Source organism: Microtus oregoni, unplaced genomic scaffold (assembly GCF_018167655.1).
Source record: "Microtus oregoni isolate MIOR12 unplaced genomic scaffold, Mior012 000009F_ref0000495, whole genome shotgun sequence".
NCBI classification, from domain to species: domain Eukaryota; kingdom Metazoa; phylum Chordata; class Mammalia; order Rodentia; family Cricetidae; genus Microtus; species Microtus oregoni.
The window spans coordinates 18,191,062-18,216,178 of NW_024543068.1; the positions used below are offsets into that span (position 1 = coordinate 18,191,062).

At 43.6% G+C, this 25,117-nt stretch overlaps 2 protein-coding genes and 1 pseudogene across 2 annotated transcripts; all 3 read right to left on the minus strand.

Annotated features, from left to right (window-relative positions):
- Positions 1 to 857: 857 nt before the first annotated feature.
- Positions 858 to 12,985, minus strand: Rdh12 (retinol dehydrogenase 12). The gene is made up of 7 exons (XM_041658504.1): positions 12,796 to 12,985; positions 10,874 to 10,992; positions 10,276 to 10,431; positions 9,384 to 9,488; positions 8,390 to 8,599; positions 4,075 to 4,264; positions 858 to 1,572 (listed from the first exon to the last, which is right to left on the minus strand). Exons 1-7 carry the CDS (start codon positions 12,861 to 12,863, stop codon positions 1,470 to 1,472), a joined length of 951 nt encoding a protein of 316 aa, XP_041514438.1. The 5' UTR covers positions 12,864 to 12,985; the 3' UTR covers positions 858 to 1,469.
- Positions 12,986 to 19,563: 6,578 nt separating this feature from the next.
- LOC121452565 lies at positions 19,564 to 19,999 on the minus strand (annotated as a pseudogene).
- A 2,459-nt stretch (positions 20,000 to 22,458) lies between these two features.
- LOC121452447 (ubiquitin-conjugating enzyme E2 N-like) lies at positions 22,459 to 23,098 on the minus strand. Its single transcript, XM_041658625.1, has one exon. It carries the CDS (start codon positions 23,076 to 23,078, stop codon positions 22,620 to 22,622), a length of 459 nt encoding a protein of 152 aa, XP_041514559.1. The 5' UTR covers positions 23,079 to 23,098; the 3' UTR covers positions 22,459 to 22,619.
- Positions 23,099 to 25,117: the final 2,019 nt, after the last annotated feature.

Consider the following 25,117-nt stretch of genomic DNA (forward strand, 5'->3'; position numbering starts at 1 on the left):
CACACTCACATGCACACACACTCACATGCAAACATACACTCACACGTTCCTATGAAAACACATACTAACATGCACACACCCTCACACTCCACACACACACAAACACACACTCACTTGCAAACACCCATGTGCACATACACACACAAACAAAAACATGCACACACACACTCACATTACACAGAGATAGAGAATTAATAAATGAAAAATTTTAAAGGCTACTTCCAGGGGCAAGAAGGCAAGTGTGGATAATACAGATAAATATGATCAAAGTACCTCATACACGTGTGAACATGTCATAAATAAACCTGTTATTTTGTAGTTAATAAATACTTATAAAATGTAAGGCTATGTTGCATTAAAGAAAAGAGAGTATTTATCACCAGATGCCCTTCAGATCTAAGATCAATAAATATGACTTCTTGGGCCAATGGGTTGTAACATTGGCCACATCTGCCTACCTCTTCTGGATGACCTTCAGCAAGGAGGTCATGAGGGCCACAACACAGAAGAACAGGGGAACCAGAGGGGGTAAGAGCTATACATTTAGGGAAACAGATTGGGGTTTGCTTTTTTGTATCTATATGTCAAATTTATCTGATCATAATCTGTGGTGGAGCAGAATGGCTCTGCATTTTAAGCCACACCTCTTACTTCTCATAATAAAATACAGGCATTGAAAGAAACCTGCGTGAATGCTTGCTAGCTTGGTCAGCTTACTTTGTACCCAGACACAGTACTCTAAGAAAGTTCTGGATGTATTGGTGAGTGGCTAAGTAAGAGGACATGTGGACTCACTGGACTGACAGCTGATTTCCTTTCTTCCATGTCTCCCTGAGAAAACACATAAGACAATGAGATGGACATAAAACTTTATTTCTCTAAAAATTGAGGTAAAGAGAATGGTTTAGTGGGGGATCTACATGGTGGAAATGTGCTCAGCTTCATGCAGAGGCTCCAGGACATTCAAAGGAAGAAATGAAGCTCGGCCAAAGTGAGCCACTTCTTCCTTCCTTGGTCCAGACTTCAGGGGTGTGACTAGCATTTTATTTCATAGAGAAAAGAGGCCGATCTAGAATCCGAGCCTATAGTTCATAGACATGTGCAATGCTAGTGCTCCCGTGAACATGCAGGCTAGTGTTTCTGATGCTGGTGAGGAAAAGGACCCCATTTCCTAGGTTCCTCTTCTACCCCTATATCCAGCCTGGCACCTACATAGACCTCTTGCCTCAGAGGGTTGTGGGTTCTCTAAGTCTTTTGAGGAGAATGGTCTGTAGGTGTGAATATCATTGTGGGCTATGACCCTGCTTCACAAAAAGGTCGTGTGTATAAAGGATTCTAGAAGGTTCGGAGTAGGCAGGAGTCACAGCAGCAGCAGGCTAGATGGATAATCCTTTCGGGCTGCCCTTGTCTTTGGTCCCCTTTCATTACGACATGGATTGGGCCTGAAAAGGCCATAGTCTCCCAGCCAGCTAGTCCCACTGGATTCCTAGAAGCTCACAACTGACGTTCCACAGACGCTCAGCTGTCTTCTTATTCCGGGCCCTTGGGGACACCCAGGTCCTCTTGCAGTCACTGGCAGACACAGAGAGTGAACATTAGAATGAAAACTGACAATCTCGGAACACATTTCTCAGAATAGATTTCTAGTTATATACAATACGTGCACTGGACTTAAGGAAACTGCACTAAAATGAATTCTTAAGTATTCCAGGGTCAGGGTGCAGCCTAAATAATCCTAAATAATCCCAGCCCTTGAGAAGCAGAGGCAAGAAGACTGGAAGATTAAGGTCACCCTTGGCTACAGAGCGACTTTGAGGCTATCCTGAACCACAACGAGGCCCTCTCTTGAAAAACCAAAATATAGGGGCTGAAGAAATGAATTGGTAGCAAAGCACATTTGCTGCCCTTCCAGAAGATCCAGGTTTGCTTCCCAGCACCATGTCAGGCTGCTCACAGCCCTCTGCAACTCCAGATCCAGAGAATCCAACATCCATTCTGGTCTCCATGGGCATCCTCACACTCATGCATATACGCTCACATAGATGCACATAAATGTAAAAATCTTAAATATATAAACACGCATGCATATATATAAATATAAAACAAATTTTGAAATAGTAATACATAAGCTTTTTGTTAGTATGGCCTACAGCAAGATGCGATACCAGAACTGATACCCAACTATTTCGAAGTATTTGTGAGCCAAAGAGGCATTATGAAATACCTTCAATAATTCAATGTGATATGAGAATACCGGTAACCTGTGGTGGCAAAGTCACAGATAACACTGCAGTGGCTTTCTTACTAAATTTAGAGAAACTCTGAATTCCATCCAAAGTCACTTGTGCCCAGGGAGAACTACGTAAGTACTGACCTGTTTTAGAGTGAGCAGACGGACCAAGGATGGGGAGAATGGTGAAAGGGAGATAGGCCGACCCATTGGAGTTCTAGTTTTCATAATTATGACACTTCTGTGTGATGTTTGGAAAATATAATTCTGGTTTTTAAAAAAGCCTATCATTTGGCTGGCCTTCTTTTCCAACCTTGTTTGTTTATGCATAGATATATGTAAGTTTATGTGGAATTTTACTTTTATACAAAAGTGAGACCATGTTGTATTTAGTTTGGGGAAGAAGTCTTTTTTTGTTGTTAAAATATATTTTAATTATATAGATAGCAAATATATATAAGACCTTCCAAAACATTTTAAATAATAAAGAAACAGTTAGAATAAGAAGTTGTGAGTCTCTTTCATATCTTGTCCGGCACTTCCTCATCTCCCTAGGTTTTTCTAGAATATTCACTATGTATTTGTAACAACGTTCACATGGTCTTTTAAAAAGATTTTGTTTTCATTCTCTGTATCCACGCGTGTCTGTGTGAGAGCTTGTGCATGTGAGTGAGTGCCTATGGAAGCCAGAAGAGGGCATCGGTCCCCTGGAGCTGAGGTCCCAGTCAGTGTGAGACACTCGGCACTGAGAGCCAAACTCCCGTCCTCTGCAAGAGCAGTAAGAACCTTCAGCTGCTGGGTCATATCTCATATCTTGTATTCTGGTTTTTTTGTTTGTTCATTCGTTCGTTTTCTCACATATTGTATTATGAAAAATCCCTTATTAATTAAACATTATCTGAAATCATATTAAATGACTACATAATATCTGTCACATTCATAAGGCAGTAATGTAAACACCCAGATTTGTGTTCAATAAAAAGAGGTTGCACATCAGACATTAGAGTGTACACCTTTAATCCCACCTCTTGGGAAGCAAAGGTGAGGTCTGTGAGATGAGGCCAGCCTGGTCTACAGAGTAAGTTTCAGGACAACCAGGACTACACAGAGAAACCTTGCCCCCCTCCAAACAACAACAAAAGGATGCAAACCAAAAATATGAGCCACATGCATAATTCAGATTTTCTAATGGCCACACTTAGAAGACAAAAGGAAACTAGGCATGCTGGGACATAGCTGGAACCCCAGCACTCAGAAGACTGAAACAGAAAATCATAAATCTGAGGTCAGACTGGACTTCGTAGTGAGAAAATGCCTCTAAGCTAAATCAAGAGCTGGTCACGGCACACTCCGCTAATCCTAGCACTTGGGATGCAGAGGCAGAGACAGTTGGAACTCTTGAGTTTGAGGACAGCTGAGATGACTGTATGATCCGATACACATAACACGCTTAGGTGAGGGCCAAACACATGCCAAGAGCTCAAGCCACATTACAGTGGCTGCTACCATTCATCCATTCCCCTACTGCAGACACTAAAGGTACTCTCAGAGCTCCACTTAACAAATGGCATGTTGCTTAGCAACCAACAGTAGACCAGACTGGGCCGGATTAAGTCAGGGAATGGGAAGGGGACTTTAGCTTGGACTTCTCATTTGCAAGCTCTGACTGCATGTGCAGTTATGTTTACATGTGGTACTCAAATTCAAAAGATGCTCACAGAAACCTGGCACACTGAAATAAAACTGACCCTACCCAAGCCTGGATTCCATCTTCCAGCACCAATGCAAAGCTCCGTGATTCACAGACACCGGTAGTGGAGACACTCTGCACTGCCAACCCGTACCTGAAATACTTGCCGCTCAGGGGCTCCAGGCCCTCTGACAGGGCGCAGTGCAAGCTGGTCTGAGCTCCCTGCCGGGTGGACTTGAAGAAGGGTGAGAAAAGCCGCCACAACAAGCACAGTAGGAAGGAGTGCCTGACAATCTCAGACATTACGATACCTGGGTGTACCACGTAGGCGGTGACCCCCATTCCTAGGACAAAGAAGACACAGTAAGGCCAAGGACACACTCTGAGCCCTGCGGCAAAATACCCAGATGACAAGAAGGGACTTGGGAAACCCAAGTCTAGGTTTCAAAAGGGTCTACTCACTCTGCCCAGGAATGAATTGATCTCTTTGAGAAAGATCTACATAGCCTTCTCAGCTTTCTATGCTCCAAAAGAAGAGTCCTAGTTCAATGCTATCTTATATGGAGGCTTACATACTACTAATAAAAACATGTGGGAAATAGAAGTATTAATCATTAATAGCAGTATCTTTGCCATTTCTATGGGAGGAGCTTTGAGACAACAATCTGTTTGAAAGGTTGAGGATAGAGGCTAGCTGGGGAAGCACATGTATGAGGTGTGGATGGAGGGGTGTTGGTGGGAATTATGGGACATTAAGCTGCCCCCAACACATCTCCCATACCATCTCATTTTCAGTACTGTTTATGTTCAGGGACTGCATTGTACACTTTACCTGTGTTGTTTCATTGCTTTTTAGTTTTTTTGATTTACACAACTTAGTGAAGGAAGGGAGCTGGACAGATGGCTCAGTGGTTAGGAGCATTGACTGTCCTTCCAGAGGACCCAGGTTCAATTCCCAGCACCCATATGGCAGCTCACAACTGCCTGTAACTTCAGTTCCAGGGGACCTGACACCCTCACCCGGATATACATGAAGGCAAAACACCAATGCATATAAAATAAAAATATAAACAACTTATTGAAGGAAAATAAATCAGTTACTGGCGGAGTTATCATTGGATCAATCAGCCACTGATAGCTTGCGTCAGTTATTCGCTGAGACATTTAACCGTAGGATGGAAGATGGACTAACAACTCCAAGCCTCCCAGCAATTTAATGAAAACTACAAAAGTTTTGAGATTCTAATTTGGAATACAAAGGGTGTTTGATTTTCAATTTCTACTTTGTAAAGAGCAGGCCATTCCTTTACTGACGCAAGTAACTTATATCATATTTTTGCTTCTGACGATGCTATAAATTCAATACTGGTTCTCCAGTCATATCGGTTATGAGCATAAAGTATATCTCTAACAGTGGACGCCTTAAACAGGAACAGATGAAGCTAGAATATTGTTCCTTCCTTCGATGTGACAGCAGGATATCTTTCACAACCAAGTTAAAATTTTGTCCACATAATAGATACATTCTATTTTTTTAAAAAAATCATCAAAAAAATAATTAAAAAAAAGAAAAAGAAAGAGCCCAGTGGTGGTGGTGCATGCCTTTAATCCCAGCACTCGGGAGGCAGAGGCAGGTGGATCTCTATGAGTTCGAGACCAGCCTGGTCTACAAGAGCTAGTTCCAGGACAGGAACCAAAAAGCTATGGAGAAACCCTGTCTCGAAAATCCAAAAAAAAAAAAAAAAATCATCAATCTTGGACAACTAGTAACTATTTTAGAAAGTAGTTATTGTCCAAAGCTGGAAGAAAATAAAATAAAGGTGAGGCCTGACAAGGGAACAGCTGGATAAGAAAATCAACACAGGAACAGCAATTTGGACTCCAGTCCAGTTACAATGCAGGTTCTCCTGCATTCAGGGCAGCATTGCACGGCATCTTTCTAGAATCTGTTCCTTGGATGTGCTCTTGCCTGTAGCGTTGTTTTGTAGATTTATACACTCTCTGGCACAAGGGGGGCAGGCACGTTTGGATCACTTAGCAGTGGACATAACGGATAAGGTAACATAGGAAATAATCCAAGCAGGAGACTGCTGTAACCTCAGAATACTGAGACGAATGATGCCGTTATTGTTAATATGTGGGTGATAAATCTGATTGTACATACAGCCTTGATTGGTTGAGAAGGCATTCCCTGCAGGGAAATAAATCATTGAAAAGAATACACTGATTTGGTATGGACTATCATCAGGATCCGTAATTGTGGCTTGTCAAAAAAACCTCCTCCTCAATTGACCTGCAGAACACTGTGGGGGAGGGTTATGAGCCAAGTCCTTATGTGCCTTAGTACTCAGTTTCAACACAGAGTCTGTGCCTCTCACCCGGCTCCTCACTACCTCAGACTGTCACCAAAGGCCCGGCCAAAACTCTTGACCATCTGATGCTGAGAGGTTGTCGCTTTTTCTCACACCTGCTCTACCCAGCACAGGTGTGACCCCAAGGTCAGGCAATCCTGCGTCTCCCTTTTCCTTCTCCTTTTTTGGAACAGCACTTCTTACTCAACTAATCAGAGGCAGGGGGACTTGGAGAGCAGGGGACAGAGGCCGGTCATGTCTTAGCTCTGAAAAGAGGCTTATGCAGCAGTAGGTAGCATTAAGATGCCTATGTACAGCTAAGAAAATGGAGACACGGGGCAACTAAATAAATTGCCATGGTCATAGGTAGCAGTCTGCTGCCCCACATGGAAAGTGATTCTTATTGCTGGATTCTTGAGTGAGGACTGTCTCAGCTGGGAGACACACTTGAGCAAATTCCTCAATACAGCTGTGCTTTCTCTTCATTCATAGATAGAGGAAAATAATAATGCTTATCTCCTAAGAACATTTGGAGGCTTATACGGTGCCTGGCACGCAAAGCTCCCTGTCATTACTATTTATTGCCACGATTATCTTATTCTCCTGCTCTGACATTCTGATACTGGCCATTCTTCCCAGAGTCTGAATTATTCACAATAGCAAACAGTCCCCTCAACTCAGAGAGATCAGGACCCACAGATTATCTAGACCCCAGGGAAGAGCAGAATTATTAAGGATTAGAGTCTCATTTTATAGCTGACGAGGCGGTCGAGGAAGTTAAAGGAACATGTCTACATATGCACAAGTAGTTTAGTATGTGGAAGGGCAAAAACTCAGACCCAGGAGCCTGAAATCCAGCCCTATCTCCCTCACAGAAGCTTAGCAGAACTCAGTGTAAGGTACACGAGAGGAAGAGCTTAGAGCGGAGAGCCCATGTCCCAGTTCTGGCTCTCTATGAACTACAGAAGTAATCCCTGAGGTCGTCTGATGCCTCTATTTATTGTATAATCTTGAGCTAGCTGTTTCCATGGATTTCAGTTCTGACCTATAAAATGGGAATATTCTTACCCACTCCGACTGTTACCAAGGGTTGTTGTAAAAACAAAACAAAATAATCGGAGGCAAAGAGGCAGCCAACATAGGCAACTTTCCAGAGTTCCAACCTCTTCAGCCCAGGACTTCCTGAGGGACAGCGACTCCATTCTGTTAGTAACCTCAGTCTCCTCGACACGCCATGGTCCTTCTTATAAGGTACATTGTACCGGTAAATGTTTACGTTCTGTTGGGACTCACTTGGGAAGCTCTGGAAATGAAGTTGCCCCCCTTCACACTGAAGCATATTTATGTCAAACATCTTCCAACCTGCCCTGATCTTTCCTAGGTCAGGATGGCCCCTGGCTCTGTGATGGGAAGACGGAAGAATGGCAAGCAACTAAGGGTGTTAGAAATGTGTCCTTGAGAGCAGCTAGAAGGGAAGCGGTTCCCAACCAAGGTTATTCATTGTCTATCCTGTCACGTTAAAATGCCTGGAATAGGAGCAGGGAGTTAAAGTCCAGCTACCGGAGGCTCACCGTGGAGAAAAAGCTCAACGGAGGATTCCGGCTGACTGCTTCAATTTCAATACTCGGTTTCTGCTGGATGTTTTTAGGTGCCTGCTTTGCTAATGTTCTGTTTATCTGGAGCTATTTGCTCTTTTGCTGAGAAACAGTTTTATGCTCTATCTAGAACTCTCAATCAGGACTCCGACTGACTGCCACAATGGGGCTTCCTCGGTTAGTTTCTGCTAGGTGTTTGGAAGACCCTGACATTCCCTTTTATTTGCTCTCTCAACTGGGCGAGAGTCTCCGCTAGATGTTGTTAGTGCCCAATCTGGTGTTTTAGTATCTGTCCACTGTTCTCTCTGTTACTACTCTTTATTCTTTTATTTTTGCTCCCTACATATTTAATAAACTCACTCATTCAAAACAAAAAGCACAGCTATCAAAGATCATTTTCCGAACCATGCAGAATAGTACTAAAATACTGGTTCCAGAAGTTTCTATGAACCTATAATCTGGACTAAGGGTCCTGTTTTTATTATTTAAATGATAAAATACTTTATTATTTCCCCACACGTACCTTGGAGCCTCTTGGCCAGCTCTCGGGTGAAAAGTATATTGGCCAGCTTGCTGTGACAATAGGCGAAGCCACGGCAGTAGCGCTTCTCTCCCTGGAGGTCATGGAAACGGATCTTGCCACCAAGGTGGGCCACTGAGGATAGGTTTACCACCCGTGAGGGAGCAGACTCCTTCAGCCGCCCCAAAAGCAGGTATGTAAGAAGAAAATGGCCTACAAAGAAATCCAAAAGGAAAACTCAATGGTAGAATGTCTCTAGGCTCAGGCTCAGGGTATAGGAACAGAAGAGAGAATTTTCATTTTGGCTCACTGTCTTCTGCATGTGAATAAAGCCTGAATCACTCCGTGCTAAATGGTCACTTCCTTTAAGTTAGTCAAAAGCAAGGGCCAAAGCTAGACTGCTTCAATGATATTTAATCTAGATTTTTGTACCTATTGTTTATATTCCCATCTGCTCGTCTCCAATTTCTCTGCATAACTGTGGGTTCTCATATACTCATATAGAAAGAAAGCTAAAATAGTCAGCGAAAATAACACTCGCTTAGAATATGCCACATGCTCCCGTGACTAGAGTATTAATCTTGAACTCTGAACGCCAATCTATCTTGTGTATCAACTTTGCAAGATCCACTTACCCCCCCACACCAGCCCAAGGATATTTTTGGTTCTCGTGTGGATGTCATTTTCCCTGCCAAATCCAGATCCCGAATACCCACAGGTTGGCTCTGCCCAGCAAGCCCCACGTTGCCATTACCCCATCGAAGGATGGCATTTTTCTCCCTAGTTTTTTCTGAGATGGGGGCTTCTGAATAGAAACACAGAGTCACAGTTTTGACTGCTTAAAAAAGTGCAAACGAGCAATGTATCTTGTGGTGAGGGATCCTATGAGGATCCTAAGATGCTCTATGAGGATCAATGGAGGTCCTGAGTACCGAGTCATCTTCCTGAGAGGTCAAGGTGGCTTATAGCTTACCTTTAACCACACAAAGATACTTACCCAGGTGGTTGACTCCAAAGTGGGTTTCAAAGCCATCTGTTGTCTTAGAATAGGGGCACATCATCACTCCCGCATTGTTGATCAAAATATGGAGCTTCTTTTCCTCTGTTGAGTACAATCAGGGAGATCCTTCGGCTGGCAATGAAACCTCTAGCCACCTGTCACCATCTCAAGTGTTGCACCCTCCTCCCTGCTTTCGTCGGTGACTACTCTTTGTTAGGCAAGGTTATCACTCACCACTCATCTTTCTCCTGTCTCCTAAGATAAGATGTTGCCTCAGAAGTCAATAACTACTCCCCCATTTGGACCTGTCTGGGTGACATAGAATCACCATTGCCATTGGGTTTCTGATTTTACTTGCTGATATCTTCCTGGACACCACTTGCTCATTCACATGGCTAATGTATACTAATCACTGGCTCTGGAGCAGGCCCACATTGATGGGCCCTGGGAAGACTTGGCAAAACAAGGCACACCTAGACCTTGTCCCTCAAGGACCTGTAGTCCTTGGTAGATGCCAGTAATTTCCCAAGACACGGGAGCATTTTGACAATGGCACACGCTCATCTAGTGCCTGTAGCCACAGAAGGTTGACTTTCTGGATGAAAGGAAAGAATAGCACCAGGGCCACACCTCACACCAAGGTACAAGCTCAGACATGGAGATGAAACCTCCAAGATTCCCACTGTGGAGCAAAAATGTTGATAAAGATCCTGCCCGGCTTGTCCCCCTGCCATCCCTTTGCCAATTCCCTGTCCTGCTGGTTTATGTGGCTGAACCTGTCCAGTGGGATCATGGGTATGATGCAAGGGCCCATAGATGGTTCTGGGTGGGGCCGTCATCCCTACGTTGCTCAGTTTCCTGCTTTCCTGGCTACTCGCTGGAACCTTACCTGCCAGGAAGCGCTCAGCAAAGGCTCGGATGGATTTGGTGTCAGATAGGTCCAATTTCCGCACCAGCACCTGGGAGTTCTTGGTATCTGCTCGGATGTCACTAGCAGCAGACTCTCCCTTCAGTACATCTCGACAGGCAATGTATACTCGTGCTCCTGGGGTCAAGGCAGAACGGGCAATGTGTGCAGAGGTACAGGAAGTGAGCTTGCAGCTAATGGGTAGAGCATACTCATAGCTGTCCCTATGGCGGTGGAACGAACATACTGCCACTTCCAGCTTCTCACAGTACAGCTGAGAACCCTCATCTTGCACTCTGATATTTCATCCTGCTTAGTATATACCTTAAAATAACTGACTTGACCACTATAACCAAGAGACATCATTCCCCTTACTCCCTGAAGGAGAGAAGGTACAGGAAGGAAGGGAGCTATGGGGAGAGCCAGAATAAATTAGTGCCACATTAGACTTGAATTTCAGTGTCCTTAAATTCCCATCACTGCCTCCAAGCCCAGAAAGAAAGACAAGGAAATCCAGGCAGGACCCTGGTGAAGAGGGCAGGAGGTGTGGCCCCGGGGAAACAGATGGGGAAGGACTCACCTCTTCGTGCGAGCTCTCTGGCTGTCTCCTTGCCAATGCCTGTGTTGGCACCTGTGATGACCACTACCTTTCCGGGAATCTGCACACTCGTTGTACAAACTCCACCAGCAAAGAACTTCCTGTGCCCAAAGGGAGGAAAATCATACACCAGTCTCCCAAACTCATGCTGAGATGCATAAAACGAGACCACGTAACTACAAAGAGGGAGGGCTTTAAATTGGTGTCCTAAAATGTCATCATCTTAAAAAGTTCATTTGATCCAGGCAGTGGTAGTGTACACATTTAATCCCACACTTGGGAGGCAGAGGCAGGTAGATTTCCGTGAGTTCCAGGTCAGCCTGGTCTACAGAGCTAGTTCTAGGACAGCCAAGGCTACACAGAGAAATCCTGTCTCAAAAAACAAAAAACAAAAAAAAAAAACGAATAAGCAAAGAAGTTAGTTTGCATGGGCCACTGTTTGATTGGGCAGGGTAGTGGCCAGCTCAGAGGCATAGAGAGGAAGGTTATGTGTCCTGAACAAGCAGAGAAAATGCTCCTGAGCCAGGGACAATGGAGCCATTCCTTGTCGGGTAACAAAGCTAACAGTCTAATCCCTAGATTCCCATAGGTCAGCCTCCTCCTCTGACCCACAATGGAAACACACGGGTGATGAACACTAGTGGAATCAACAGCCCTGAGCCCTAGGGCTCCAGTAGTCAGCAGAGGAACTGGTGGACAGCATCTGGGCTGACACACGTAAGTATCACCCCTCAGTTGTCTCTTCAGTTGTAGACGATAGAGCATCCTGAGGGACTTTCAGCCACTGGGTTAGGGATTTTATTCAGGCCATTGGCATGCAGAGAAAACTTTCTTGCTGAAAACAAGACCATAATAGAGTCTAGAATACTTCCTGAACACCACTGGCTGACAGACACTAGGCTAGACACTTTCTATACTCACTGTCCACCCCAGGCTAGACTTTCCACACTCAATATCTATCCCAGGTTAGACACTTTCTACACTCACTGTCTACCCCAGGATAGACCATCTCTACACTCACTATCTTTCCCAAGCTAGATACTGTCCATACATACTATACTTCCTTATGTAATTTATATTAATTTTCCCAGCCATTTCAGTATTATTTCTACCTTGCAAAGCAGAAAATAAAACCCAAAGTTGTTCAAATCATTTCTAAACATGTCCATGATTGAGTATAACACTCTGACACCCGGTCCCTAATATGTCTATCTAGCCTTTATATTTTTTGGCAGCAGGGGCGGGAGGAGAGGATGGGGACTCAAGACAGGGTCTCTCTATTTAGCCCTTACTGTCCTGGAACTCACTCTATAGACCAGGCTGGACTCTTAACTCAGAGATCCAGCTGCCTCGGTCTCCCGAGTGCTGGGATTAAAGACAAGCACAACCACGCCTGGCTTCTATCTACCTTCTTAATCAGCCGCAAATTTTTAATTCTCTACTCAGAATAGCCCTTTCTTTTGCACCTCCAGAAATCCCCATTGAAAGGGCTATTTCCAAAACATTTATTGAGAGAAGTATCACTGGGAGCGAGTTTGTTTCCTTCCCAGAGTGCCTACTGCTGGACAATGCGTTCCTCGACAAAGATGCCCTGGTGACACCCTACCTTACCTAAGGTCAGAAAAGAAAGGGAAAGTGTCAGAGAAACCTAAAGGGGTTAAATGAAAGTTCCAGGACACCGGTCCCCTCAGCCTTCCCTTAGCGTCAGGATTCGAATCAGCCCCACCGCCGCCCACCCAGGTGCTTCCTTCTCAATTTCCACCTCGCTTCCATAACCCCTCCTTTCCTGCTTTTACTATTCTAATCTCTCTTTCACCGTCTTCCCTTTTCTCCTTCAGCAGTCGCAGGTGGCTACCACTGCAGGGCTTTGTAAGGTATTGCTGAGTTGCTGGATTAAGACAAACCTGATGGACGGAGCTGTCAGGTACAAGATCGAGAGGAAAGACGCGAACAGTCCCAAGATAACCAGCATCTTGTCAACCTCCTTGGCGGCTGCTGCTCCAGCTTCCACCCTCAACCTGGCCTCGGGATCCTTCCCTGGCTCCAACTCCTGGCAGTTTCTGCTGACTCTTGGCTCCTCTCACTCCAGGGCACTCTGCAACAGGCTGGTTTAAACGGAGCTCAGAATCTTACTTAAATCCGAGAGCCTTCAGAGCACAGCCTCCTGGGAGATGTAGTCCTGCAGGGGTGGGGCTTAAGGGAACATTTGGGCTTTTACTGGCAGAGAGAATTTGACGAAACTGGAGATTCTCCAGCCACTGTATCATCAAGATAGAATATGTTTGACTTTATCAGCGGACTTCATAAAAGGTACTCATAGTGACACACTTTTATAATTCAAGTTGTGAAGCAAGATGATCACTTGAGCTGACAAACAAGTTCAAGGCCAGCCTAAACGATATAGCAAGACCCTGTGTCAAAAGAACAAGACCTAATGGCGCTTGAAATATGTGTGATCTAAAGTAGAATAGTGAGTGAGGGTCAGGGAGAAGGTTTAGTGGGTAAAACACTTTCCAAGCAAGCCGGTTGACCTGAGTTCAATCCCCAAAACTCATGTAGAAGCCAGATGTGGTGGCTCCGGCCAGAAGAGGTGGTTCCCAAATGTAATCACAGTAATACTAGTGCAAAATGGAAGCTGGAAGCTCAGGGGCCAGGGAGCCTGGAGGAACTGGAAGGTACCCAGAATCAAGAGGTACCTTGCCTCAAAGAGAAGACTAAAAGGGAGAGCTGGCTCCTGGGAAATTGTCTTCTAGCTTCCGTATGCATGTACTCACAAACCCCAGCATCAATAAATAGGCCAGGGAAAATGGCTCAGCAGGTATCAGCAAAAACACGCAGGCTCAATGACCTAAGTTTGACTTCCAGGTCCCACAAGCCGACACCCAAGAGTTCTCCCATGCCTTGCACACACGTGTGGCATTTGCATTTCTGTGCTCACATACGTGCCCAAGTATCTAAGGAAAAGTTAAAAATAAATTGAAGAAATAATCTGAAGAGAAGGTGGCTGAAGGTCCCATGGAACTGCTAGCGTTCTATTCTTTGATCTGTACACTAGTATGTAAGTGTGCTCACTGTGAAAATTCACAAAGTCAGACGCTTGTGATTTGGGTAGTTGGTGCGCATGCTCTGTGTTACCCTTCCATGAAGTTGACACGCCCGATGTCATGTTAAGGGAAGTGTAGAGTGTTTAAGTACTTTCGAGCTAGACTTCCTGGCTCAAATCCCAAGTCACTGACCTACAAACTCTATGGTCCTGGGTAAGTAACAAAGTGTCTCTGCTGCCTCAGTTTACTCACTTATCCAGTGGGAGTGATAATCACTCGTGAGCCTCACTCTGTCCCACTCACCCCAGGTGATTCACGGGTCAGCTGGTTGCGTGGGAGGACACAGCCATGGGGCCTGTGAGGGTCATGCTCTCCAAACAGAGCTGGGGAGCTGCTCTCTGGTGTGACCTTTGCTGGGGATTTGGCAGATGGAGTCACAGGACTGCAGCTGATGCCATCGCTGTCCTGAATATTCCGTAAGAACAGATGCTGCAGGGTCAGAGCAAGAGGGGGAACTGTGCATACCTCTTTCTTCACCCGTTCCCCCTGTCCCCTTCTCTTCATCCTCAAATTACAGATCCAGGAATCCAGATAAGGAAAGTGGCAGCCCAGTGCTGCCCTGAGAGTTTCCCTAAAATGCCCTTTGTGCAATCATATGCCATTTTCTAGTTATAAACAGTCTACTGCCTCTGCCTGCATCACTACCCAAAATTATACCAAAATGGAAGGGTAGTTTTTAGCTTGGAGGTTTTTGGGGGACAAAGGGAAGTTGTTTGTTTTGAGTCAGATCTTACCATCTAACCCTGGCTGGCTTAGACCAGGCTAGATTCAAACTCATAGAGATCTGCCTGCCTTGCCTCCCGAGTGAATAAAGGCATATGCTGCCACACCTGCTTGTAGCTGTTTTACTCAGTAGTGAGTTATTGTTCCTCTTTCTTGGTCTTTTTAAGATTTTTTGTTTTTGTTTTTGTTTTTTTTTTTGTTGTTGTTGTTTGGTTTTATTTTTTTGTTTTTTTTCGAGACAGGGTTTCTCTGTAGCTTTGGTGCCTGTCCTGGAACTAGCTCTTGTAGACCAGGCTGGCCTCGAACTCACAGAGATCCGCCTGCCTCTGCCTCCCGAGTGCTGGGATTAAAGGCGTGCGCCACCATCGCCCGGCAAGATTTTTTAAATGATGTGTATGAGAGAAGATTTGTGCCTATGAGTGCAGGTGTCCACAAGGGCAGGCTTCAACTCTCTCTGGGACAGGAGTTTACATGTGGTTGTGAGTCACCTACTGTGGGTGTTGGGAGTTAAGCTAGGATCTTCTGCAATAGCAGGACATGCTCTTAACCCTTGACATCTCCCCAGATTCTCTTCTTGATCTTAAAAGATAAAATAACGTATTGGAGCTGGGCGATGGTGGCGCACGCCTTTAATCCCAGCACTCAGGAGGCAGAGGCAGGCGGATCTCTGTGAGTGCGAGACCAGCCTGGTCTACAGAGCTAGTTCCAGGACAGGCTCCAAAGCCACAGAGAAACCCTGTCTTGAAAAACCAATCTATATCTATATCTATATCTATAATAACATATTGCCTTTCACAAAAAAAAGTTTGCTGCGAGCACTAACTGCCATTGACTTTCCCCTATAGGTAGCAACCCCTACCTTTAACCTATAGCAGATACTAGTGCCATGTGAGGCTGTAAAATGGTGAAGGACTAGCCAGGCAGTGGTGGTGCACACTTTTTTTTTTAAATATTTTTTATTTATTATGTATACAATATTCTGTCTCTGTGTATGCCTGCAGGCCATAAGAGGGCACCAGACCCCATTACAGATGGTTGTGAGCCACCACGTGGTTGCTGGGAATTGAACTCAGGACCTTTGGAAGAGCAGGCAATGCTCTTAACCTCTGAGCCATCTCTCCAGCCCTGGTGCACACTTTTTATCGCAGCTTTCACAAGGCAGAGGCAGGAGGATCTCTGTGAGTTCAAGACCAGCCTGGTCTACAGAGTGAGTTCCAGGACAGGTTTCAAAGCTACACAGAGAAACCCTGTCTCAAAACAAGACAAAACAATGTCAAGGACTGTTCTGTGTATTGGGGAGCGTTTAGTAGGATCCCTGGACTCCATTCAGTAAAATGCCTATGCACGACTCTTTCAACAACCAAAAGTGTCTCCAGACATTGTCAACCATCCATTGAAGGGCACAATCACCTCTACTGGGAAACACTGTCCTTCGGGATGTAGGATCTATGGGCGAATCCTGTATAAGATTTTGGTTCTGAGCCGGGCGATGATGGCGCACGCCTTTAATCCCAGCACTCGGGAGGCAGAGGCAGGCGGATCTCTGTGAGTTCGAGACCAGCCTGGTCTACAGAGCTAGTTCCAGGACAGGCTCCAAAGCCACAGAGAAACCCTGTCTCGAAAAAGCAAAAAAAAAAAAAAAAAAGAGAGAGAGAAAAAAAAAAAAGAGAGAGAGAAAAAAAAAAGATTTTGGTTCTGATGCTTGTGAGTGAACACAGAGCTTTGCCTATACTCACTGCGTTCTCTAACCCTGAGTTACAGCCCAGCTCTGCTGTGTGTGTTATTGACACAATCAGAGTGCTGCAAAGTTTTGCTTAGATCCTATGCATTTTGCTCAGGTCCAGTCAAGCTGATCTGCTTACAGCCTGCAGCAAGTGACTACTATCTCTCTCTCAGGCCTGGGATGCTGGTCACCTTCTAATCATTTTGACCTTCCAGACTTTATTCCCCACAGTTCAATTCTGTCTACCACTGCTCACTCATTAACCTATAGCATCTGGAACCACTCCTGCTAATGTGATGGCTCATCAGGTGAAAATGCCTGCTAACCAGTCCTGATGACGTGCATTCAATCCTTGAGATCCACGTGATGAAAGGAGAGAATCAACTTCCTAAAATTGTCCTCTGACTTCTACATGCTCTCTGTGCCATGTGATCTCATACACAAAATGCGTGCATATATAAATGAATAAATAAATGTAATTTTTAAAAAAGTTAAAGCCATGCCTCTCATGAATGACTTTCTTGGATGATAAGAATGTTCCACCTTGGTAGAGATTTGGGTTGGACTTTAGAGTGGCCAGTGAAATGGCTCACTGGGTAAAGGCACCTGCCACCAAGCTTGATGACCCAAGGTCAATCCCTTGGATCCACGATGGATCTATGCATTGGTCAAAATGGAAATATATATTTTAAACTTTTCTATTTTATCATATGCAAATTTTACATAAAATAAAAATCTAAATAAAACACTGAACTATAGTTAATAATATACATGCTGAACATTTTAGAGTAAATTGATGCCTTCATTTTTCTTTGAAAAAACAGTCAGTATCAGGACTGGAGAGATAACTCAACAGTTAAGAGAACTTACTGCAGAGAGCTCAGGTTCAGTTTCCAGCCTCAACATGGTGGCTCCCTACAGTTTGTAACTTTAATTCTAGGGGATCCAACGTCCTCTTCCGGCCTCCTTGGGCACCAGGCATGCACATGGCGCACATACATACAGGCAGACAAAACTCTTACACACGTAAAATAAATAGAAATCTTTTAAAATGTCAGCAGCATATTACAAATCTTTTAAAATAAACCTAACAGTTGCCACAAATATCACAAAATCCAGAAATCATATTACGTTTGTATTAAGTATATTAAGTGCATTAATAAAATATTGTGGATTGATAATAGAGGGAAGTAAGACTAATGTTTTATTCATCTATTTAAAATTTTCACATTATACTTACTTATTGTGGGAGGGGTATTGTGTCTCAGGATGCGTGTGGAGGTCAGAGACATCTTTCAGGAGACAGTTCTCTCCTTCCACCAGAAGAGTCCCAGGAATTGAACTTAGGTCAGCAAACTCCTTTGTCCACCAAACCATCCTTATGCCACTATTATATCTACTTTAAACATGTGGTAAATCAAACATACAAAAATGTTAATATAGAAAGTAGGTGGTAGTTGGATATTTACCATGAAATTCTTCAAAAGTTATCAATGTTTGATATGTTTCAGTTTAAAGTTTTACAAACATTTTAAAACATGCCTGCACATAGACCTTTAGTCATGGAAAACCAAGACAGAAAATATTTCAGAATGAAGACATGGGATATTGATATATTTGTTGATTTTGACTTTCTAGCATCATATAAATGTTCTTTAGCTGAATAAACCTTTAAACCCCTTTCTGTCTCACCTCTACCTTCTCTGCAGCCTCCCCCCCGTCTTTATCAGTCATGATCCAAGTTCAGTCCCTTGGATCCATGATGGATCTATGCATTGGTCAAAAATTGGTCATTGCTTCCATAGACTATATTTTATTCAATATTTTATATTTACCTCTTCCTTAAGACAATCAGAAAAGTTTAACTTATATCTCATTTGAGTACTTTTTTAACCTTCCACACTCAGGGATATAAATCAAACCTGCATATTTTTCTCTCCACAAAAACCTGCTACCGGTGTTTGTATGAGGCAGGTATGTAAGCAGCAGGGGTGGATGTGGTTGAGTTTTCACCAATCTCTCCAAGAATGTGAAATTCTAGAATAATCTAATTTTATTCTTTACAGTTATACAAGTTGCCAGGATCAAAATAGAGATGTTGTGTCCATTCTAACAAAAATAAATGACTAAGTTAAGCAGGGTCAGCTATGGAGAATCGGGCCTATAATCTCAGCACTCAGGAGGCAGGGGCAGGAGGATCAGTGCAAGTTCAAGGTTAGTCTGATCTACACAGTGAGTTCCAGACCTCACTGAGCCACATAAGATTCTGTCTCAAACAATAATGGATAAATAAATAAATAAATAAATAAATAAATAAATAAGGAAGGTTGCCAAGGAAGGAGTGGATCTCTTGCAAATGCAATTGCTAGTAAGAGCTGTGTACAAAAGATTCTGTCAAATCTATAGCCTTATGAAAATCTACCTCTTACACACACACAGAGGAAAAACATTTCTGCAAGACATCTGGCCAGGAATAGTCCATCCAACCTCAAACTTTCATCACCCTTAAAATAGTTACTGTAGTCATAAATTTTTCTTTCAAAATATCTTAGGTAATTCTCATTTCACTTCCAAAACACACACCATTGTCCCCCAAATACACTGATGGTTTATTGCAGCCTGAGTGCTCCATTATAATGTTATCTAACCCTAAGTAAGCTTGCTTGGTCCTAGAGAATTTTTCTCTGGCGTAACTGAATGCATAAAGGGGGGGGGCACAAGTCAAATAATCTCAAGCTAACTCCAAAAGATTTCAATTATTACTCTTTATTGAAAGGGGAAAGCTCATGGAACAGGAACGAGAAGTGCAACCTCAAGGTGTGGAATGCGGAAACAAGAGAGAGTGAGTGCTGGGCAGGTCGGTGGTTTTCTCTGGGTACCCAAAAAGTCATGCCCCACCCTGGTCCAGGCTCTTTTTTTTTTCATGCTTTCATTATTTATGTCAAGTCTCACAGCTGAACACCACTGGACTGCAACCACAGCGGCTGAAACACCAACCAGGACTCAAGTAAAGGCAATGATCACAGGACTTTCTTAGTAGCTTCAAAAGAAGTGTCACCAGTAAGCATAGCTAGCAGAGCCAGACATTTGCTATTCTGCTGGAAAGGTTCAAAAGGACTGACCCTGAGCACAGTCCATAAAGGCTTTTTATTTATGTTTTACATCTCTGGAGAAAGAATCCCAGGATTTTCCCTCCTGTGTGCTTTCGTCTTGCCTCTTCATGGTCCATGATGCCAGCTGAGGTGGTCAGTACAATGAAGCCAAACTGATGGGACAGGAGCAGGTTGTTCTGCTATTTTTCTAGATCTTTGAGTTGCACATCAAATCTAGAGTTTATCACCCACACTTGTTCAACCTGCCTGTGAGGTTCATAACGATCTTCCCAGCTCTGTGGTCATCAATGATTTCAAATTCACCCATGTAACCGTGCTTCATCATCGCGGTTAGGAACCGAACGATGACTTTGGAGCAGGGCCTGATGAGGACCTGGTGTTTGCCTGTCTTCTCTGCATTGTTGATGCTCTTGAGAGCATCAGCCAGGATGTTCATGTGCACCATGGTGGTGGGGCGGGAAGATGGCCGAAAGAGCCTGGTCCAGGCTCTTAAAGGTATTGGCTGAAGGAGGTTTCTCGTCACTCTGGTTTTTAGATTCACACAATTTTATGAGTCATGAGAATTTGGTTCCAACAGAAGCAGACGGCAAGCTAGGGATCATGGCCTATGCCTACAGCCTCAGTTACTCAGAAGGCTGAAGGGAAAATTCAAAGCCAACCCAGACAGCATAGGAGATTTCAAGGAAGTGAATGATAAAGCCATTCCTACAGAGAATAATTAGAAAGCAGACAACTGAGCACTGGGGATGGGAATGGAATATGAAGTGAAAAAGATGGTACAGAGGAACTAGGGGGTTAGCTCAGTTGGCGGAGGGCTTGCTTGGCATGAACAAGACCATAAGTTTGATCCCTAGGACTACAGAAGTGGAGTGAGAAAGGAAGAAAGAAAAGAAGGAAAAGGAACAAACTATGTATGGTGTGTGACTCAGAGGTGAAGAGGGCAAAGCTGTCCAAAATTCTGCCCATTTGAGTGTCTATGGATATCAGTAAAGTCCTTCGGCATGATGCCTCATTGACTACATTAAAACGATGTATTTTTTAACTTGGGGAAAACTAAAGGATCAGGGAATAATATGGAGAAAACTCACAAGTACCTGGCACATCAGAAATATTACACTTGGGAGGCTTTGGGGAGGAAGACTGAGTTCCAGTTCTGTCTGGACTACATATAGACCTTGTCTCAAAATGAAGAAAAAGAGAGAGAAGAAGGGGAGGAGTGGGGAAGAGTGAGAGATAAAAAAAGAAAGAGAGGAAGGGAAGGAGGAAGGGAGATAGGAAGGAAGGAAGGGAGGGAGGGAGGGAGGGAGGGAGGGAGGGAGGAAAAAAGAAAGAAAGAAGAAAGAAAGAAAGAAAGAAAGAAAGAAAGGAAGAAAAAAGAAAGAAAGAAAGAAAGAAAGAAAAAGAAAGAAAGAAAATCAAGATCAAGAATCCTGTGCTGGTTGCTTTTATGTCAACTTGCACAAGCTAGAATCATCTGGGAAGAGGAAATGTCAATTTGAGGAAATGCCTCTGTCTTATGGTTACTAGTGCTGTGATGAAATACCATGACCAAAAAGCAAGTTGGGGAGGAAAGGGTTCATTGAAAGAAGTCAGGGCAGAAACTGAAACAGGCAGGAACCTGATGGCAGGAGCTGATGCAGAGGCTATGGAAGGGTGCTTCTTATTGACTTGCTCCTCATGGCTTGCTCAGCCTACTTTCTTAAAGAACCCAGGACCACCAGGCCAGAAACAGCACCACCCATAAAGGGTTGGGACCCTCCCCCATCAATAACTAATTAAGAAAATGCTCTACAGGCTTGCCTACAGCCCAATCTTTTGGAGGCATTTCCTTAATTGAAGTTCACTCCTCTCAGACGACTTCAGCTTGTGTCAAGTTGACATAAAACTATCCGGCAAACTCTTCATCAGATTGGCCTGCAAGCAAGTCCGTGAATCACTTTCATAATTGACAGTGGATGTGGGAGGGGCTAGCCCACTGTGTGTAGTGCACCTCTGGGCAGGTGGTCCTGGGAGGTATAAAAAGGCAAGCTGAGTGAGCCAGGGAGCAAGAGCTTGCAGTGCTCCTTTGCGGCTCTTTTTCTTATCCTTTGGTGTGGGCTTTGACGAGCTCTTCTAATAAATTATTTTAGAAACAGGATTTTCTATAGAGACTGAAAACATTCAGCCTTTCCTACATCATGGCTGATCAAATTTGCTTTGTAAAGCATCTTACTTTAAAATGTTACAGAACTGTTGAGGGAAAGGAAAGCACACAGAGCATTTCTGAACACCCTCCCCTTAGCTCCTCTAATCTCACCATCATAAGCCTTAGCCAGTCATCAGTCCGGGAAACGCCACCATTATTTTGGTTTCTTTGTTTGTTTTTTTTTTTAGAATAACAAAAAATATTTTACTAAAACATAAGATTTACAGAAGTTTCCAGACAAGCCATACAAAATGGTCACAAGCTTTTTTTTTCTTCTTCTTCTTCTGGGGGGATGGGGCAGAGAATCTACACTTGACAGCAAAGTCACAATGTTATTAGTGAGGGCTGTGATGTTTATTTAATGTTCCCATTTTGGTTCAGACAATCAAGCTTGTCCATCTACAGCATCTAAAGTTAGACTTGGCTAGAGAGCATATGCTAAAAAACTGATTAGCTGCATTTAACCACTGCAATTAGATCCCATAAGAGGGGGAGGGAGAAAGGAAACCATAAAATTAAAATAAAACTTTCCCCCTAAAAAATAAAATAAAAACACCCATACCACTGGCAGCTAACCCTGACAACTACCTTCATTCACAGTGCTTTGTACTTAAACCATGATGGGGAAATGAATCCAAGCAGTCACTGCTTTTAAACACTTCACAACAACCAGGATGACACTTCTAGCCTCTGCTCATGCTTTCTAACAGTGAATCAGGACAAGACATAGATTTGCTAATGTGCATATAATCACCAAAGATGAAAATGCCTGGGCTTTTATTCTGTAATGTTTCTAAGACTGTGTCCATTAAATGCAAACAAAAAAGGAAGAGTCTTTGCAGAACAGGAGAAGTGATGTACACTTGATGATCTGATCGACTTAAATATTATTCATGGCATATAGCCTAGTCCATGCTCTCGCTGATTCTATGGTTTGGGCTTCATTGGTCTTCCACTGCTCGGCTACATCATTTGCTAACGGATCATCTGGATTAGGAGCACTTAACAAAGCCTGGATTAATAGCAGAACTGTGCGAATCTGCAGTGCTAGGGACCATTTATCTTTCAAAATATCTAAACATATTCTTCCCAACTTGTCTACATTAGGATGATAAATTTTGGTCATGAAACGTACTTTAGGTGCTGCCATTGGGTATTCTTCTGGAAGGAATAGTTCAAGTTTAAAAGTCCCTCCCTCAAAGGGGGAATCTTGGGGGCCAGCAATGACCACATGAAAATAACGGGCGTTGCTCTCATCTGGTTCTGCTTTAATGCCAGGAACTGGTTCTGCCAGCAAACGCTGGGTTTCCTTGATGATCCTGCGGGGCAGCCCGGCCATCTTGTCAGAACCCGAGTTCGGCCTCTTCTCTAGTCTTTGTTTGTTTTTTATTTTGTTTCTGTTTTTCCCTAGCTGTCCTGCATGTACAAATGTGCCCCACGTGCCTGTATTCACTCCCAGACCTTAGCACAACTGACACCATGATAGAAGAACCGTTTAGGCCTATGCGGAAGCCAGCATGTAGGTACGATACCTTCCGAGACCAGAACAAAGACCTAACCCATCAAAATCCATAGCTCTGGGGAAGTCCATAAATGTACTAACCTTGCCTTTTGGTTCTGTAGTTCTACCTCTGGCTAACTGCTTTTGCTAACTTAGTTATGTCAACCCAGGATGCACCTTTGTGTGTTTAAAGCTTACTGTAAAAAAGGTTCTGAGCTACACTGGGGTCCTGAATACCTGGAGTAGTTGCGGGCCAATTAATAAAAACTTTCTATTGGCTTGAACCTGTGTCTGAGTGGTCTTCTCTGGTGAGTACCTCACAACATGCATACCTGCTACCTGTAGAGGCCTGAAGAAGATGCTGGATCCCCTGGAACTGGAGTTATGGATGATTGTGAACCACCATGTAGGCGCTGGAAAACTATCCCTGGTCCTCTGCAAGTGCCCTTAACCACTGAATAATCATCTCATCAGCTCCTAAATCTTACTTTTTAAAAAAATTTATTTATTTTACGTATATAGTGTTCTGGGCACCAGATCTCATTATAGATGGGTGTGAGCCATCATGTGGTCGCTGGGAATTGAACTCAGGACCTCTGGAACAGCAGTCAGTTCTCTTAACCTCTGAGCCATCTCTCCAGCCCCTAAATCTTACTTTTTAAAAGGATGAATTAATCACTGTACTCAAGAGGCTGAAATGAGGACCACTTGCTCAGGATTTGGAAACCAGTCTAGGCAACATAGTGAGATTGCATTTTTTAGAGAGAGAGAGAGAGGCAATTGTAATATGATAACTATTTAACAAACAAAACCACAATTCATTGATTAAAAAAAAAAACTTTAGGGGGCCTGGAGAGGTAGCTCAGCAGGTAAGAGCATCTCCTGTTCTTCTAAGCTACCCAACTTTGGTTCCCAGCACCCACATGGTATGGTAGCTCACAGCCACTTACTACTCTAGCTCCAAGAGACCTGACACCCTTTTCTGGCCTCCATAGATACCTGCATACAATGTGTGGCATATAGGATGCACAGATACACACATAACTAAAAAATAAAATGAATCTTTAATAATAAAAAAACAGTTTAGGTAGCGAGGTGGCTCAGTAGATAAAGCTCTTGTCACAGAAGCCTGACAACCTGAGTTTGAGCCCAAGCACCCACAGAGAAGTAGAAGAGAACTCAACTCATAAAAGTTGCTCTCCAAGCTGGGCAGTGGTGGCGTATGCCTTTAATCCCAGCACTAGGGAGACAGAGGCAGATGGAACTCTATGAGTTCAAGGCTAGCCTGGTTTACAAAGCCATGTTCCAGGACAACCAGAGCAGTTATACAAAGAAACCCTGTTTTGAAAGAAGCAAAAAACAAACAAACAAAACACAAATTGTCCTCTGACCTTTATACCCACATAACAATAAAAACATCATTAACTAGATTTAAATGTCTTCATGAACATTTAGTATGAGAACAATTGCAGCTGTTTCACAGAGGATCAAAAGGCTAATTTGACTAGAGTCACACTTGTGAGATTAAACACAGCATCAGTGCTCAGTCTGCTTGGCTGTGGAGAGGCAACTCTCTCTGTGTCCCCTTCCCTTGAATCTCAAAAGGGCAGGAACCTCGATGTCATTCTCTTGAATAACAGACCACACAGAAGTGGCATTATGCAGCTTTCTATGTTTAGGCTTAGGAGTCTTCCTGTCTCTTGCCTATCACTTCTGAAAATCAAAGTTATCTTATTATAAATCCAACAAACAAAATCTGTGTGCATAGCTAAAATTGTATTCTGTTGTATATGGACGTAATAAGTTTCCTATTATCTGAGTTTTTGTTGTATAACTATAGGTAGGAGGAAAAAGAAAAAGACAGGGAAGAGGAGGAG